Below are 16792 nucleotides of genomic sequence, written 5' to 3'. Positions count from 1 at the left end.
ATGGCCCCTCCAATAATACGAAAATGACGGATGCAGATTCGGCCTGTCCTGAGTCGCCTCCGTCTGTTCAAGACCCCTCGAAAATTGATGGGACTGATGGTGAGTCCTCCTGAATTTGGTTCATTTTAGTTCTGCCATCTGTTATTTTTTATGCTTTGCTGTTTTTAGCTTATAAATCAGACAGTGTCAGTTGTTAAACTATTGGTTGTGTATTAACTAATACAGTGCTACACATATATGAGTACACCCCCCACTAATCTCTCATTTAAATGAATATTTTCTATAGGATGCTTTACAATATTATATTTGTGCGTGTACATTAGTTTAGTCAGTACTGAGGCCAAATCTGGAGCTTATCTAACAAAATAATTACAATAATGGTTCAAAAATTAGTAGCCCAAATTTATATGTTAGGACAAAATATTAAATTTAATTTTCAAAATGAGCAAAACTCTAAGAGAAACTAAAAATATAGTCAATTTTGTTGAAATGTTGTAGTTTGTAATTTTTTTTGCAATATTTTGCATGAATTTAAATGTATTATCTTTCCATTTTTAAAGATGTTCTGTGACTAAAATATTATTTTAATAAATAAATCTGTTTAATAAATCTGTTTTGTTCAAATGCACCAATATATATTACCCATATTCACAGAGAAATGGATAAAGACATTAATTTTCAAAATGGGGTGTACAGCATATATGAATATGCTGAGCACTGTAGCTGCAGCTCTGTTCATGGAGATGTTTCTGTTTGTTTTCTTCATTTTAGAAAAACCCAAGAAAGGAAGGAAAGGCAAAAGAGTCTCTGCTTTCTTTAAGAGAGTATGGAAGGCTGCAAAGCGCCATTTCCTGTGCTGTGACACAGATATAGTCCAGTATCTTACACCACAGCCTGAGCCAGAGCCCGAGCCAGAGTCAGAGCCCGAGCCCGAGCTGGAAGATAAAGCGGACTCTGAGGCAGTGTCAGTTGAAGTTACACCTGAAAACGCAGAACCAGCTGACCCTGAGTCAGTATGTCTGCCAGGCCAGGTTCCTGAGGAGCCTAAAAAGGCTTCTGGGCTCACTTTTGGTAAGTCATCATTTCCTTCTATTTTCAGTAATTCATAATTAATATAAATTAGTAATCAATGTACTCCTGCGATTCTGATGGAAGTTACTGCTTTTAGCTCATTGCATTAGATCCAGATTCAAAGGATAGGAGTCATTTATTTGATCTGTTTCATACTAGACAATCCAAGTAAATCTCCCTGCTCTTTTTCTGTTTTTCAGGATCTGTGGTGGCTCTTTTTGAAGTGAAAGACCTGATTGGAGAAGGAAGTTTTGGCAAGGTGTATCTGGCATCTCACGTATTTAATGAGAGATCAAAGGTAGGGAACTATTTTTGAAATTCAGTCAACATTTTCCTCCTGATTATTAAATATAGATAATTTGTTGGCTTTAATTTCACTTGTTGTTGTTTTTCCGCAGGTTGCCCTGAAGTGGATCAAGAAGCGTAAACAGGACCGTTATCTCGACATTGTAAGTTGAATAATTCACACAACAGTGAAAATGTGCTGACCATTTACTCATCCTTCACTTGTCACGTACCTGTCTGGAGCACTTTAAACTGAACTCAAAAGCAGATATGTTGGAAACAAGTAGCCACTGACTTCCATTGTAGAAAAAGAAAATGCTTATGAAGTCAATGCTTACTGGTTTTCAACATTCTTCAAAACGTCTTCTTTTGTGTTCAGCAGAAGAAATAAACCCAGAGAGAAGTTTTGAACACATGAATGTAGGGCTGTGGAATTAATTCAAATTCATTTAACATTAATGGAGATAAAGATGATCATTGCGTCATATCGCGGACCCTTGTAAAGAAGTCTGCATTCATTTCTACACACAGCTCAGTTTCACGTGGAAATCAGTGAAATCATGTAGCGTGACTTTTGCAGCACGGGATGTGCTTGATTTATTAGAGTGTATATGATTGATTCATTGATGTCTTCAATAGTGCTAAAGAGAGCTTGTGCTGTTGTGTGCATGTGCTCAGCCTCAGAGACGGACAGAACACACATGTAGAGTCCTCTTTTAGCTTAAACTGCATGACTAAATGCTCAAATACAAGCAAAAAGGTGTCAAAACATGGAGCTTAGTGATTATTTACTTCATGACAAGTTTTTGTTACTGTACTTTGTGTCATTCTGCTTTGGTAATATCTTTGAAATCTGTTTTTTTCTAGGATGGTCATTCCACACCTGTGCTTGCGGAAGTGGCAATGATGCTTAGGCTGATGAATGCCCCAAGTTGTCCCAGCATCATCACATTACACCACTGGATTGAGAATGAGGACGACTTCGTTCTCATTCTGGAGTACCCACAGTCATGCCAGAACTTGGCTCATTACGTCAGACGTACATTGGACATTGATGAAAACCAAGCACGCCGGTTAATGCGTCAGTTGGTACAAGCTGTCAAGTTCTGCGCTGAGCGTGGAGTTTTCCATGGTGATATACACCCGGGGAACATCCTGGTGACTCAACCCAGATTAGAGCTCAAATTGATTGACTTTGGTTGTGCTCGGCCAATTACCAGCGAGCCTTTCAAAAGCAGCGATTATCGAGGTGAGTTGGCATTTTAGGTTTAGGTTTAACAACTTTATTAATCCCACCAGGGGCAATTAGATTAGGGTAACAGCTTTTCATGATTCAACAAACACAGACAAATCGCTTACAAACAGTGTTAAAAAATAAAACAAAAACAATAACAATCCAGCATGCTTCATGTATAATTTCATAAATAGTTAAAAAAAAAAAAAAACCTTGGATAAACACATGTGTTAGAAATGTAAATTTAAAACTTGCTAAAATGTAATGTTGTAAAGCCTTACTGCCTCTGGAACAAATGTAAATTTATATCTGTTGGAAGAGCATTTAATGCTTCTTAACCTTCTTCCAGAGGGCAACAGAACAAAAAAAGGCTTCAGAGGATGGGAGTCATCTCTTATCACACTTTGAGTTTTCCTTAATACTTGCTGTTCATGTAACTCTGCTAGACTCCTCAGAGGTAGACCAATAATCTTGGAGCAAGTCTTGACTAAATTTTGTAGTCGATTTTTCTCTCTAACGGAAAGTGAAGAGAACCAGCATAAAAAGGAAAAGCTTAATAAACTCTCGATATAGGTGGTATAAAAAGTTCTCAGTATGCGTTTTTCTACACAGAAAGAGTTCAGTTTTCTAAGAACATACATTCTCTGGTGCACTTTCTTAGCAACAGCTTCTGAATTCTGCTGGAACTTTAATGTGGTATCAAATATTGTACCAAGATACTTTTATTCCTGTACCCTTTCAACTTGTTTTCCGTTAAAATACACTGGTTTCACTTCTAAGGCATTTTTTCTAAAATCAATCACCATCTCTTTTGTTTTTGTGATATTCAGTTGTAGTTCAGCTTCTTTGCACCACTTAAAAAACGCATTATGATTATCGCTGTCATTACAATCTGTATTTGTTAACAAGGATAAAAAAACTGTGTCGTCAGCATACTTGATTATATGGCAGTTGTTCTTAGTGCTACGACATTCATTTGTGTACAATATAAAAAGTATTGAGGACAGTACACAACCCTGTGGAGATCCTATTGATGTAAAAAGCATGTCTGAAAGCACTCCGTTCAACATGACTCTCTGCTGCCTACATGTCAAAAAGTCTAAAATCCATAAAACCAAACCATGACTCACATCAAATTCATCTACAAGTTTCTTCGCTAAAATAAAAGGATTCACAGTATTAAATGCAGAGGAGAAGTCCACAAATAGCATTCTTGCAAAAGCACCTTTACTCTCTAAATGTTGATGTACGGTATTTAGAAGGAAAAGCTTTGCATCATCTACCCCTCTTTTAGTGCGATATGCAAACTGCAAAGAATCCAACTTATGATTTGTTTCTGTCAGCAGTTGTGACTTAACCTCTCTCTCTAAGGCTTTCATAACTAAGGACGTTAAGGCTATGGGCCGAAAATCATTATGGGAGTTTGATTTCTCTTTCTTTGGAATTGGTATTACGTTAGATGTTTTCCATAAGTGAGGAACCACTGCTTGATTCAGGGAAGCCTGAAACAAGGAATGAAACACTACACTACATTTTGTGTTAGTTTCTTTGGTCACAGTATTGTCTTATGAAATGACTGAATTCTGAACCCGTCTCTCTTACAGGAGCCATATTTTACAGACCACCTGAGGTTTTAAGGGATCCCACATTCTTTCCTAACCCGGCATACGTCTGGACATTAGGCATCATCCTGTATGAAATATTGCATGGACAATTGGCCTTTCGCACCACACATTCGATAATCATTGGAGACCTTGAGACAGACCTCACCTTATCTTCAGGTAAGCAGACACCTCTAAACAATCTCAGCCTCAGTGACAGAATAAAATATGTCAGTCACAAGTAAAAAGGATTAAATATAATGGTTACAGGCACTGTAGATATTAAAGTCATTGAATTGTGGATGTTTTGTAATTTGATGTAGTAAGATTTAAACACCTTCATGAATCTTGAGTATGCAGACATGTTTCACACTCTCTGTGACACTTTTCAGAATGCCTGGACCTGATTTCCCAGTGTTTGATTCGTAATCCAGAGAAGCGACTACAGTTACATCAGGTTGAAGAGCACCGGTGGTTCAATCCAACGAGCCCAAATCCTGTGCAGCAGCTAGACAAGAGGAGGTAGAGGAACACACCGAGCACAAAACTACATCTTCATTCTTTCTTTGCTTCATGCTATTCCTGTTGTTTTCTCTTCTGCTCTTTTTAGAGTTACAAGTCTTATTTGACAGCCCTTCATATTCTGCTTTAATAACTTTGTGTTATTTCTGATTGTTTTTCTTCATTTTAGAAACAACTAAAGAAGCGAGGAAGAGGAGAGCACCATTTGCAGAAACTTCATTAAAGGGACACTTTACCCAGAAATTCAGTTATTAGTTACTATGTAATTCCAAACCCCTAAGACCTTACTTTCCTTCAGTGTCAGTTCATGACGTGTGTTGATGAGAGCTCTGTCCTGTAAACACGACACACACACAGTGCAGTCCAGTACTTCTGAAGTCATTAGTTTTGTTTGATTATTTTTGTGGTTTTCTTTCTGCATAAAAGAAGTTTCAGTTCAGCTGTAGCTCCAAACCCCTGACACCTTTCTTCATCTTCAGAAAACAAATGAAAATATTTGAGATGAAATCAAATCATGAGAGCTCTGTCCTGCACTGTATGTGTGTCCACTGCTGACGTTTACCTCAGGTGTGTCCACGTTTTGTTTAAATCAGAGGAAGTCGCGCAGGCCTCTGGGTTAAACGTCAGCAGTGCGACACATACAGTGCACTGGGCTCTTATGAATGTGTGGTTTGAGGGTCAGAGAGCTCTCAGATTTCATCTAAAATGTTTTAATTTCTCAATATGAACTAAACATGAATATGAACTGAGGACATGAGGTAAGCAATTAATGACAATAATGGTAATTAAATACTGCAGCTCTGCACATGAAGTTTGGCCATAGGAGAAATGGTCGTGCCCAACTGAGCCTGGTTTCTCTCGAGGTTTTTTCCTTCACTTTTGTCAATTGGTGAAGTTTTTGTTGTGCTTGGTTTGGGACTTGTGGAGATGCGCATCAATGGGTTTGAACTGAACTGAACTTCAACTCTGAAAACTGGACTGACACAGTTTCAATGTTCTTCAATGTTAAGCTGCTTTGACACAATCCACATTGTAAAAGCGCTATAGAAATGAAGATGAATTGAACTGAATTAATGATAAAACTCCATTAGGAAATCCTTGTGTTGTCACAGTTGTCTCCTCTAAAGTGTCATCAAAGATCTGCTCAACTATTTTCTACCTCATAAATGAATCTGGTGTTCTGTCATAAGAGAGACTGATTGTTTTAGCATTAAGTGTTCATAATTGTTTTGTAATGAATTGTTCTTTGAATTGTTTTGTAATGAATTGCTTTTCTATATTGTTGGCTAATAATTCAAATAAAATCATGTGAATCAAACTGAAGCTCTGATCATCATTTCTGTGAGTTTTCTAAATGACTCCTTACTCAATTAAATAGATAGTTCTCCCTAAACTATTTACTCCAAACCTGCTTATGAGTGTCTTTCTTCTGTTGAACACTAAAGAAGATACTTTAAAGAAATCTGAAAATCTGTACCCATTGATGTCCATAGTAGGAAAACAAATACAATGGAAGTCAATAGTTACAGGTTTCCAGCATTTTTTCAAAATCTCTTCTTTTGTGTATAACAGAAGAAACTCATAGTAAGGGCTGAGGAAAAGATGACAGAATATTCATTATTGGGTGAAGAAATGTTTTTAACAAACCAGTAGTGCCATATACTATGTTTAACACAGATTTGTGGAGTCTGTTTAGCCAAATGGAACCACAGAGTAGGTTTACTATTAGACAATATGTTGTTTTATATTACAATATATCCAACAAAGAGTGTACTGGGATGATCTCTGATTTAAAGGGCACATAGGTATTTCTATTTCATATTTAATATAAGTCTTTTGTGTCCCCAGAATGTGTCTGTAAAGTTTCAGCTCAAAACACCCATCAGATTATTTATTATAGCTGTTTGAAGTGTCTATATTATAGCTGAAAAAAAGTTGTTGCTGTTTTTTTGTACTGGGTCTTTAAGGCTAGTCCTCCCCGCCCACCGTTCCCACGTGCCTGTCAGCAATCGCCGCCCTCGGCTGCCTCAGGAAGCAGATCTCATGTGTGTGTGAGAAATACTCCAGTAAGAACTTTAACAATCAGTATTTGATGTATTTTTTTTGTGGTGATGTATATATATGACTAGCTCCATTGAGTCTGACATTACATCTCAGAGATATGCTGTCTCAGCTTGCGAATTCAATTCTGCATCCAGATATTATTGGGTTACTCAACTCATTACACTCAACACTGGTATGCTAATAAGTTAAAATAAAGTTTATTTGTATAGCGCTTTTCACAATAATTGTTTTAAAGGAGCTTTACAATATATTCGATTACAATCAGGAAATCGGAAATGTTAAGGTTATTGGTTACCAAAACTAATAACTTTAACCACCCACTCAACAAAATTTCTCTGGCCCACACAATCAGGTTTTGTTGGCCCACATGCCGCATTGATTTACGGTACATGACTGGACCAAGTCTGGCTTCCAGACAAGGGCCAAACATGGACCATGTCTGCGTCAAGTCACACCCAAGTTACGAGCTTAGAACTGGGCCAGATAAGTTGATGTGTCTCGATTGCAATGAAATAGATGAACCCATGAACCCGTACTTATCCTAAAAAAAAAAAACCATTGTAATGTATTTTAAATGTGGGTCATGAAAACAGACCAAACTTATGTGGCCCACTTATTTTTTTTAACATCTGGGCCAAATCTGTGCTGACTTAAAGACGGTGCCACCTCTGCCAAACCTGGGCCATGTTTGGCCCATATGCAGTAAGCCAGTGCTGGAAGAATGCCTACTGTGTCAGCTTTATGCCAAATCTAGGCCAGAATTCTTTGCTGTAGTTGATGTTTTTCTATATAAACAGTTTACCTGCAGTTACATAGTATATAGATAACATGTGTACATGTTTAATGAATTGTTTAAGTTACATGAAGTTTGAATTACAGGTTTGACTCAACATTTGCTATTTTTACCCCCTCCCCTGCTAAAAAAAAAAGCCCATATTAAAATAATATTAAAAAACTAAAGTCATGTTTGGTCAGCATCTCCCAGCCCCATTCCACATCATCTGCCATCTGTTCCTGTAGGATTTTGAGAAGTGCTGAGTGTCACTAAACCCCGGTGATCTCCTTAGCGAGGTGTGAGTTCATCAAATAATCAGCTCGCTTTATTCAGTCCGACACACGGCAGCTCTGACCAGCACAATGGAGAAAAAATAAATCAAATAGCCTCAGTTAATTAGTTCTGTTCACCTAAATAGGCCATCCTTTGTATCTCCTCCGACTTCAGCTATTAAAAAGAGGCTTCAAACTAATTAAGCTGCTGCCAATTCAATTACCAGGCTTTATTGTTCATCCGCGCGCAGGGAAGAGCAACGAAACGTCTTCACAGTTTCATCACAGAAGCAATTTTTAAAGGTTAAGCTCGTGGAGAGAGTTTTTCGGGATGGCAGAAGATGATGGAGCCGCTGAGGAGCAGGAGATGAACGGTGACGAGGAGGCCCTGCTGCATTTCGGCCGATACAGCGAGGCTCGGGCCGCAGTGCCGTGGGATCAGCGCACGCTCAAGGAGAAGCTGCTTTACCATGTGGATCGCATCTTTCTGAGTTTGCTTGTACTCTTTTTGCTGGTGATGTTTGGAGAGTTCCTGTATAAGATCTGCTATGTGACCAGCGGGAGGAAGATCCTGGAGTTTCTTCGGGAAACTGTCTCGTACTTATTTACTCAGGAGAAAGATGAAGAGCTGATAGAACTGTAGTGTTTCTGAAACTCGTGTTCTGAGTTGAATATTGAGAAAGCGCTGAATACAAAATCAGACATTTCAGAAAAACAATCATTATTTTGTATTTGACTAGTCTAGTTTTGGGCTGTTCTTAGATATCCACTGACAGCCCAAATTTAGCCCTGTTTTTACCCAACTGTCTATGTTTAGATGTCTATTAGACATCTATGAGACGTCTTTTAAATGAAATCAAAACTAACCATATGATTTTGTTAGCTCACGTTGCTAGCATGTCATTAAGAAAAGATAAATGGTTTGCCCTTGTAATTTAAAGTTACAATCTGAAAATCCACTTCCTGATTGTTTTCAGTTAAATTCTGAGATTACAAAAAATGCTTACACGTTGTTGTGAAATGTGTAATGATTTGTGCTGATTGTGATCGATGCCTTAAGCGTTGAGTTTTGTTACATTTTAGTTAATTAAAAACATTTGTGTCTGTTCATTTTTGGTCATTTTCCTATTGTTGTTTGAGTAACTTTTGTGCGTTATGGTATTGAAAATGTTTTTACACATTCATATTTTTTTCCATTGGAATTTTTAAAAAAGGTTTGTTAAATCATAGGTCAGAGTTTCAACCACGTTCCTGGAGGACCACCAGCTCTGCACATTTTCCATGTCTCCTTAACCAAAAGCACCTTATTCAGATCTGTAATGGGTGTGACAGACAAAGGAGACATCCAAAATGTTGAGTTGGTGGTCCTCCAGGAACGTGGTTGAGACTGTTCATGAACTATGTTCTCAGACTTAGTTCTGGAGGTCCGGTCACCTTGTGCAGATTTTAGCCCCAACTTGCTTCAAGCAAGACTGCTCTGTTGACAGTGGGAAAGACCAGAAAGAAACACAAAATCAGAGTCGACTAAATAATGCTGCACTACACCACACTAAATGGAGAAGAAACCTGAAACTGAAAAGATGTGTGTAAATGTGATGATTTAGAAGCGTTATGACATTTGAATGTTAGTTTACATTGTTGAAAAAGAAACAACATTTGTGTTGTGTATATATAGTCCGTGAAACATTTTTCAGTGTTTATTAAACTCATATTTTCATTGTGTTTTCTTATTACAATGTAATGACATGAATGAAAATGAAATTACATTGTTATAACATTTTAATTACTATTTCATTAAATTATAACTACTATGTAATAACAATCTAATTATAATGTAATAACAATGTAATTACATTATAATTAGTGCTTGACATTAACTTTTTTGATCACCAGCCACTGTGGCTAGTATTTATTTTTACTAGCCACTCGCCGTTTTCACTAGCCACAGTTTTATTGTGGGGAAAATATATTTTATGCACATAAATAAGACTTTGACTTGCTGAAATTACTTGATTTAGATTTTGCATTATCTTCACATGCCTCCCCATTCATTTCACTTTTTGTGTGTCGTGTATGAGCTCAATAATCATGAGCAAATGGGTCATGGTTTCAAAGGATTACAATTAGTTTTTATTTCACATACTATTCAGAGCTCAAATTGAAGGATTTACCATCTCTGACCGCACCAAACATAAACAATTAATTGTTTCATAGCCACAAATTTTAAATGTGTCAAAACAAGCAAAATATAGCTGTATACTACATTTTTTACTTAACAAAACATATGCACAGTAGGCTATAATCTGTCCTGGTTAAAGGTCCCAGATCACCAGTTAACTTCACATAAATGGGGAGTTAATCTCCCATTAAAGCAATGTTATGGTAAAAAATGATAATTGAACCGTATTAACGCAAAAGAAAGAAGGTAAAAAAAACATACCGTGTGAAAATGAAAGTATGATCACACACACAAGGTTAATTTTAGACCCATAAATAATCTGTTCAAAGGATGGTTAAAGCGAAAGCAACTGGTGCTGTATATAGCTATGGAGAAAATGTCTGACAAGGCAAATTTTTGTGCAAAATTTTTATTTTAAATTTGGGGAAAACATGGTATTAGTTGTTTATAGAATAAACAAAAGTGTATTTTAAGTTAACACAGAACTTTATTTGCTATATTTTCATTTAACCAAAAGGTGCCATGTTCAGTCATGTTTATGTTTATTCTCTCTCTCTCTCTCTCTCTCTCTCTCTCTCTCTCTCAAAAAAAAAAAAAAAAAAAAAAAATTCTACTAATGTTTTGCTTCTTAGACTTTTACACACCTGAAACTTGTCTATAGCACTTGTTCACTGCTGCTCTTATAGTTGTGTAAATTGCTTCCTTGTCCTCATTTGTAAGTCGCTTTGGATAAAAGCGTCTGCTAAATGACTAAATGTAAATGTAAATGTAAATGTATACTATATATATATATATATATATATATATATATATATATATATATATATATATATATATATATATATATATATATATATATATATATATATATATATATATTGCAATAAGAATTATTAGCCCTCCTGAATTATTAGCCCCGTTTATTTTTTTCTCAATTTCCGTTAAACAGGAGAAGATTTTTCTCAACACATTTCTAAACATAATAGTTTTAATAACTCATTTCTAATAACTGATTTATTTTATCTTTGCCATGATGACAGTAAATAATATTTGACTAGATATTTTTCAAGACACTTCTATACAGCTTAAAGTTACATTTAAAGGCTTAACTAGGTTAGGCAGTTTAGGGTAATTAGGCACATTATTGTATAACGATGGTTTGTTCTGTATAGACTATCTAAAAGAAATATAAAGCTTTAAGAGACTAATAACACTGACCTTTAAATCATTTTAAAAAATTAAAAACTTATTTTGTTCTAGCCAAAATAAAACAAAGAAGACTTTCTCCAGAAGAAAAAAATATTATCAGACATACTGTGCACATTTACTTGCTCTGTTAAACATAATTTGGAAAATATTTAAAAAAGAAAAAAATTCAAAGGGGGGTTGATAATTCTCTTTGCAACTATATATATTTTTATTTATTATTATTATTTTTTTTTTTTTATCAACACAAAATCACTGTTTATACCAGAAGCTTTAAGAAAAATATTTTGCTGGAAGAACCCGAGAACCCTGGCACTTGATTTGGTCCATGATTTATTTTATTTAAGTTTTTTTTTTTTTTTTTAGTAAAATCATGCTAATTTCCATAAGAGTAATAAAAAAATGAAGGTCTGATGCAATGAAATGAACAGAAGTTGCTGTTCATCAAGTCAAATCTTCTGCTGCCTGATTTAGCTTTCTAAGCCTGATATTTCTTAAATTTTTAAGATATTTTAACATTAAATGAACCTAGTTATTCACTTAATGAGGTGTCATAGCGAACAAAACTAATTAAAAACACTAAAATAAGAGGGATGCTAATTTTAATTTAAACTAGTATGCTAAAGAGAAAACACATTCATATGATTAAAAATGCTTAATTTGACTTCTATTAAAGACTAATTCTTCATTTACACTATTTTTTATGCAAGAAAGAACAATTACAAAGACACATATGAACAAAGAGACAAAAAGGTTATAAAAATCCCAGCAAATTATACAAGTTTTAAATTTGGGCAAAATGGTTATAGAATAATCAGTAGTTTATAGAATAAAACACATTGTTTTAAGTGAACAGCTTTATTTACTATATTTCATTTAACTAAAAGGTACCATGTTCAGTTATGTGGATTCATTTTTTTATCAACACAAAATCGATGGTTATAAATATTTTTGGTGGAAGAACCAGGAAAGGCTAATTTAATTAAATTTCTTTTGGTTTTCTTTATTAAAACCATGGCTAAGTCCCATTAGAGTTATAAAAAGAGATCTGATGCATTAAATTAAACATTAGAAATTGCTGTTCATCAAAGTCAGAAATTAAAAACCATCAGAATGGCCATTAAATGTCACCAAAAACCCAAATAACAGAATTTTTGCCACCTGATTTAGATTTCTGAGCTGATATTTCTTAAATTTCCAAGATATATTTACATTGAATGTTAGTTATTCACTTAATGAAGTGTTTTATAGAGCTAAACTGATTAAAAACATTAAAATAGGAGGGAAAACAGTACTTTTTCATTTATTGAATAAACAAGTGTAACATAAAAGAATGCTAATCTGCAAGAGAAAACGCATTCATATGATTCAACCTGCTTAATTTCACATCCATTTAAGACAAATTCTTCATTTACACTATTTTCATGCAAGAATGAACAATTACAAAGACACAATATGAACAAAGAGACAAAAAGGGTTATATAAATCCCAGCAAATATACAAGTTTAAAAGATTTCCACCAAGAAAGAGTTTTACCTGCAATATAATTGATAGTCGATAGTCGATAGTTAGATAATTGATAGTTTTTTTTTTAGGTTTTTCAATGGACTATTTTACTATGTTATTTTCCTTTTTTTATTTTTTGTTTAATTCTTAAATTTTTTTTATTATAAGCTTTGAAACCATAGACTGTAAAATATATTACATAACATAATAGTACAACATTCAGATATATGCTATGTCCGGGAACATTACAGGAATTGCAAAAACACAAACGGAAATGATAACAACAACAACAAAAAAAATTACAGAATACTTATATCATATAAACAAAAGTAATACCTTAGGATACATTGATAGAGTCATTTAAGGTTATCTGAATCAAGCACTGACGTGACGTCATGACCATGAGCGCGAAAGAAAATAGCGGCCAATCACCGCATCCCGTTTAGTCAGGGCGCGTGGTGCAGCCAATCAGATCATCGCATACTGCAACATCCCTTAGCTATTTTTCTCCACTCGTCCTCTCTTTCCGGAAACTGCAGCGTGACCGACGTTTCGTGTCTTTCGCAGACTTAAAGTATGTTTTTATCGACATTTAGCCATTACGTCTCAATCTGACAAATACTATATTTATTGTTTCATATAAGTATTTAATTGTGCTTAGGTAGAGCGTTTGAAACAGTTTCTGTGTTTAAAATTTAGCCGTATTTCCATGCACACGCTTGTCAAGTGAGAGCCGTACTCCATTTTGTTTCCTCGAACTAGAGTTGTGAAATATGTCAATGCGTTTATAATTAATATCACAAAGTCATGAATAATTGTGTGTTTGTCAACTGAATTAGGTTTTATAGGTAAAATGTGTCACCAGCTTTAACCCAAGCAAGTAAAACACGCTTTATAAACACAAGTCAGCAGTTTGACAGGTCACCTCATGTTTAGCTCTTGTAATGTCTTTATGTGCCACGGTATAATTTCTGTTCACCGCTTATGTAAATTTCATATTTTAGTTTTAAGTATGTTTTTAAGACATTGTTTTATTTAATTTCATGTTTCCAAATTTGTAGTACTAAGGATTCCAGTCGTATTTTAGCAAAGCTTAATTAGTTTTTTATATCCTTGAGGATAGTTAGGTTATTTTTTTTAATAATATATATTTTTTGTTTATGAAAACAGCATACATTTTGGAGTTAAAGGGCATATTTATACTGAAATTGTAATATTTCATCCTTAGTTCATTAATCTGTTTTACACTATTGAAACAAAAATAATTCCTCTAGACCTTCAATACAAAACTATTTCAATCAAAACCCATTGAAACTTTATTTAATTGCAGTGCTGTTTAAGCAAGGCCTACTTTTAAAGAGCTTGAAATTGATATAAAAAAAATTGGAATATATTGTCACCTCAGTTTTCAATAGTGGAGAAAATAATTTATTTTATTTATTTTTTACTTTTAAGCACTGCATTGTTATTCTCAAAGCTGATGCTGATAAAGTGTGTGAAAGTGAATTTTGTGAGTTTTATTGACAGATCTTGTTGTTCTCTGTGTACCTATCTGTAACTTTTTTTTTAAACTCATGCACTAGATTTAAAATGAGATTATTTAATATTTAATTAAAAGTGAATATATTACAAATTAATAAATTACAATATTATGTGTAACCTGTCTTTTAGAATGCGTTACGTGGCCGCTTACTTGTTGGCTGTGCTGGGAGGAAACGCCAATCCCTCCGCCAAAGACATCAAGAACATCCTGGGGAGTGTCGGGATCGAGGCTGATGATGAGCGTCTTAACAAGGTGTGTCCTGATTCTAATGAATGAACAGTTTCTTAAAATCGTTAGTTCACTCAAAAATAAATGTTCTCATAGTGGCTATTGAAGTCCTGCAAAATTATTTCAAGCTAAAACCGTTTAATTATGCAATGCTTAACAGCGGCCTGTTTTTTCATTCTTCATACGCCGTTGAAATTCAGCATTTTAGTGAGTGAAAGTGAGGAATCTTTATATTTGGTTCAGGGTGGGAACCTTGGATTAAATTTTGTTAGACTTCTCCACTTCTTGCCTCTTTGTATTAAATAAATCTTTTGGGTATTTTCTGGTGTTATTAGTGTTATTGTAAGGCGTTGAACACAATTCTGGTTATTTTTCTACATACAGCTCGATTTTCCTTTCTTTTTTTTTCAGTTATAGCAACTAAATCCTCAAATGAGTCAATGCTTTGTTTTTGTTGTTCCTCAACAGGTCGTCAGTGAACTGAATGGCAAAGACATCAACGAAGTCATGAATGCCGGTAAGACTGTCGTTTGATGTATGCAATATTACGGTCATGTGTGTGATGGATGCTGACTTTTGTGTTTATTTTCTTCCAGGCCTCTCTAAGTTAGCCTCCGTTCCAGCAGGTGGCGCAGTGGCGGTCTCTGCAGCTGCTGCTGGTGGCGGTGGAGGAGCTCCTGCTGAAGCGCCTGCGGGTGAGTACATTACTAAACCTACATCAAGATTTTTTTTAGTTGAAGGGGTTATGAAAATTCTGTAATTTACTGTCATTTACTCTAGTTAATACGCTGTAAAAATGTTTGGTGGAGTTTTGAACATGAAGGAATTAAGTTAGCTCATTAGTTTTTACTTATAAAAGTGGATTGAACATAAAACTATTAAGTTGTCCCAAAAAATCTTTGTTTTTGAACAAACAGCAAACAATCTTTTTGAGTGTATCATGTGACGTAAAACCAATAATTATAGATATGTAATAAAAACAAACAAACAAAAAAACAATAATGATAAATTAATAAAGCTTTAAAATAAGTCTCTAAAACTAAACTGCTTGGTAATGAAGAGTTTGTTCATGTAAATCAAAATTAAGTCCAATTTATGGTTATTGTAGTAAATTTTTAATTCTTAAAATTAACTTCAAAGATATGAAAAATAATTATTTATATATAGATTATATATATATATATATATATATATATATATATATATATATATATATATATATATATATATATAGATAGATAGATAGATAGATAGGGCTGCACGATATTGGAGAAATCTGACATTGCGTTATTTAGTTTTTCTGCTATTTATGTATTGTGATATACTGTATCTGTTACTCTGTAACTCCAGCAAATGATTGAATGGCACTATTTGGAAAGACTTTGGTCACTTTATTTTAAGCTTCAATTCTCACTCTTACAAACCATTATGATTTTTGCTTTGATAAATTCCTAATTAATGTAGTTATTATTGTAGTTTAGATTTGGGTTGGATTAGGGATGTAGAATAAGATCATACAGATTATATGCTTTATAAGTACTAATGAGCAGCCACTATCTCAATAATATGCTTGCTAATAAGCAACTAGTTATAAGTAAAAATTTGTTCTTGAAGTTAATAATATTTACTTTAATTTGTTATGAATTAAATAGGAAATTAATAGATTTATTAAAACTAATTTGCTGTATAAACTATAACGTAAAATCTTAATGTAAAAAATAAGTAATTGAAATGTGAGTAAAAGCTGTAGTGTCTCAGTGCTAAAATTATGTTTGTCTGCCTAGTATTTTGAGGGTTTATGGTTTTGATACAGACTGTCCTGCATAAAACAGTTCTAGATATATTTCTTCATTGTCATAGTTTACCTTTTTCCCCTAGTGCATTGCTTTACATGTTATCAAATGTTCCTCTTACAAGTTTTTCAGATCTGTTTCCTGGTGTGAATTAGCTGATTTTCATTGTCATTTGTTAGATACTAGTTTGGTTGTTATAGATTTAGCCCAATAGGGGCAATTCCCAAACCTTACTACAGAACTGCAACAGTGCTGTAATTATCGGCAGGATGATCTGCTCTATGATAAAATACCTTGTGTCTGAGGTCAGAAATGTCTCGGCATTACATGTCATTTTATAATTGCATGGTTTTACATTTCAGCGGAAGAGAAAAAGGAAGAGAAGAAAGAAGAATCTGAAGAGTCTGATGAAGACATGGGCTTTGGCCTCTTTGATTAATCTTTCTTTTGTACCTGTGAAAATACAATAAAAAAAGAAAACATTTGTGTTTAAAAATGCCTGTGGGTATTTTG

At 34.3% G+C, this 16792-nt stretch overlaps 2 protein-coding genes across 2 annotated transcripts; both read left to right on the top strand.

Moving 5' to 3' along the window:
* The first annotated feature begins 683 nt into the window (after positions 1–683).
* On the top strand, positions 684–4717 carry LOC130230201 (serine/threonine-protein kinase pim-2-like). The gene is made up of 6 exons (XM_056459150.1): positions 684–1071; positions 1272–1369; positions 1470–1520; positions 2224–2605; positions 4195–4371; positions 4584–4717. Exons 1-6 carry the CDS (start codon positions 684–686, stop codon positions 4715–4717), a joined length of 1230 nt encoding a protein of 409 aa, XP_056315125.1.
* An 8467-nt stretch (positions 4718–13184) lies between these two features.
* Positions 13185–16775, top strand: rplp2 (ribosomal protein, large P2). Its single transcript, XM_056460482.1, has 5 exons — positions 13185–13289; positions 14387–14510; positions 14955–15003; positions 15083–15181; positions 16642–16775. Exons 2-5 carry the CDS (start codon positions 14388–14390, stop codon positions 16716–16718), a joined length of 348 nt encoding a protein of 115 aa, XP_056316457.1. The 5' UTR covers positions 13185–13289; position 14387; the 3' UTR covers positions 16719–16775.
* Positions 16776–16792: the final 17 nt, after the last annotated feature.

Source organism: Danio aesculapii, chromosome 6 (genome assembly GCF_903798145.1).
Source record: "Danio aesculapii chromosome 6, fDanAes4.1, whole genome shotgun sequence".
Classification (NCBI taxonomy): domain Eukaryota; kingdom Metazoa; phylum Chordata; class Actinopteri; order Cypriniformes; family Danionidae; genus Danio; species Danio aesculapii.
The sequence above is the reverse complement of the archived record's forward strand: the minus strand, read 5'-3'. Positions and strand labels throughout refer to the sequence as shown.

What these genes read in the sequence shown, in the direction of transcription:
- LOC130230201 (XM_056459150.1), top strand. Translation starts at nt 684, where the DNA reads ATGGGGTGTACAGCATATATGAATATGCTGAGCACTGTAGCTGCAGCT. An exon ending in AGGACCGTTATCTCGACATT is followed by an intron (nt 1,521 to 2,223) that starts GTAAGTTGAATA and finishes GTTTTTTTCTAG; the next exon opens with GATGGTCATTCCACACCTGT. An exon ending in CAAAAGCAGCGATTATCGAG is followed by an intron (nt 2,606 to 4,194) that starts GTGAGTTGGCAT and finishes TCTCTCTTACAG; the next exon opens with GAGCCATATTTTACAGACCA.
- rplp2 (XM_056460482.1), top strand. Translation starts at nt 14,388, where the DNA reads ATGCGTTACGTGGCCGCTTACTTGTTGGCTGTGCTGGGAGGAAACGCC. An exon ending in ATGATGAGCGTCTTAACAAG is followed by an intron (nt 14,511 to 14,954) that starts GTGTGTCCTGAT and finishes GTTCCTCAACAG; the next exon opens with GTCGTCAGTGAACTGAATGG. An exon ending in CAACGAAGTCATGAATGCCG is followed by an intron (nt 15,004 to 15,082) that starts GTAAGACTGTCG and finishes ATTTTCTTCCAG; the next exon opens with GCCTCTCTAAGTTAGCCTCC.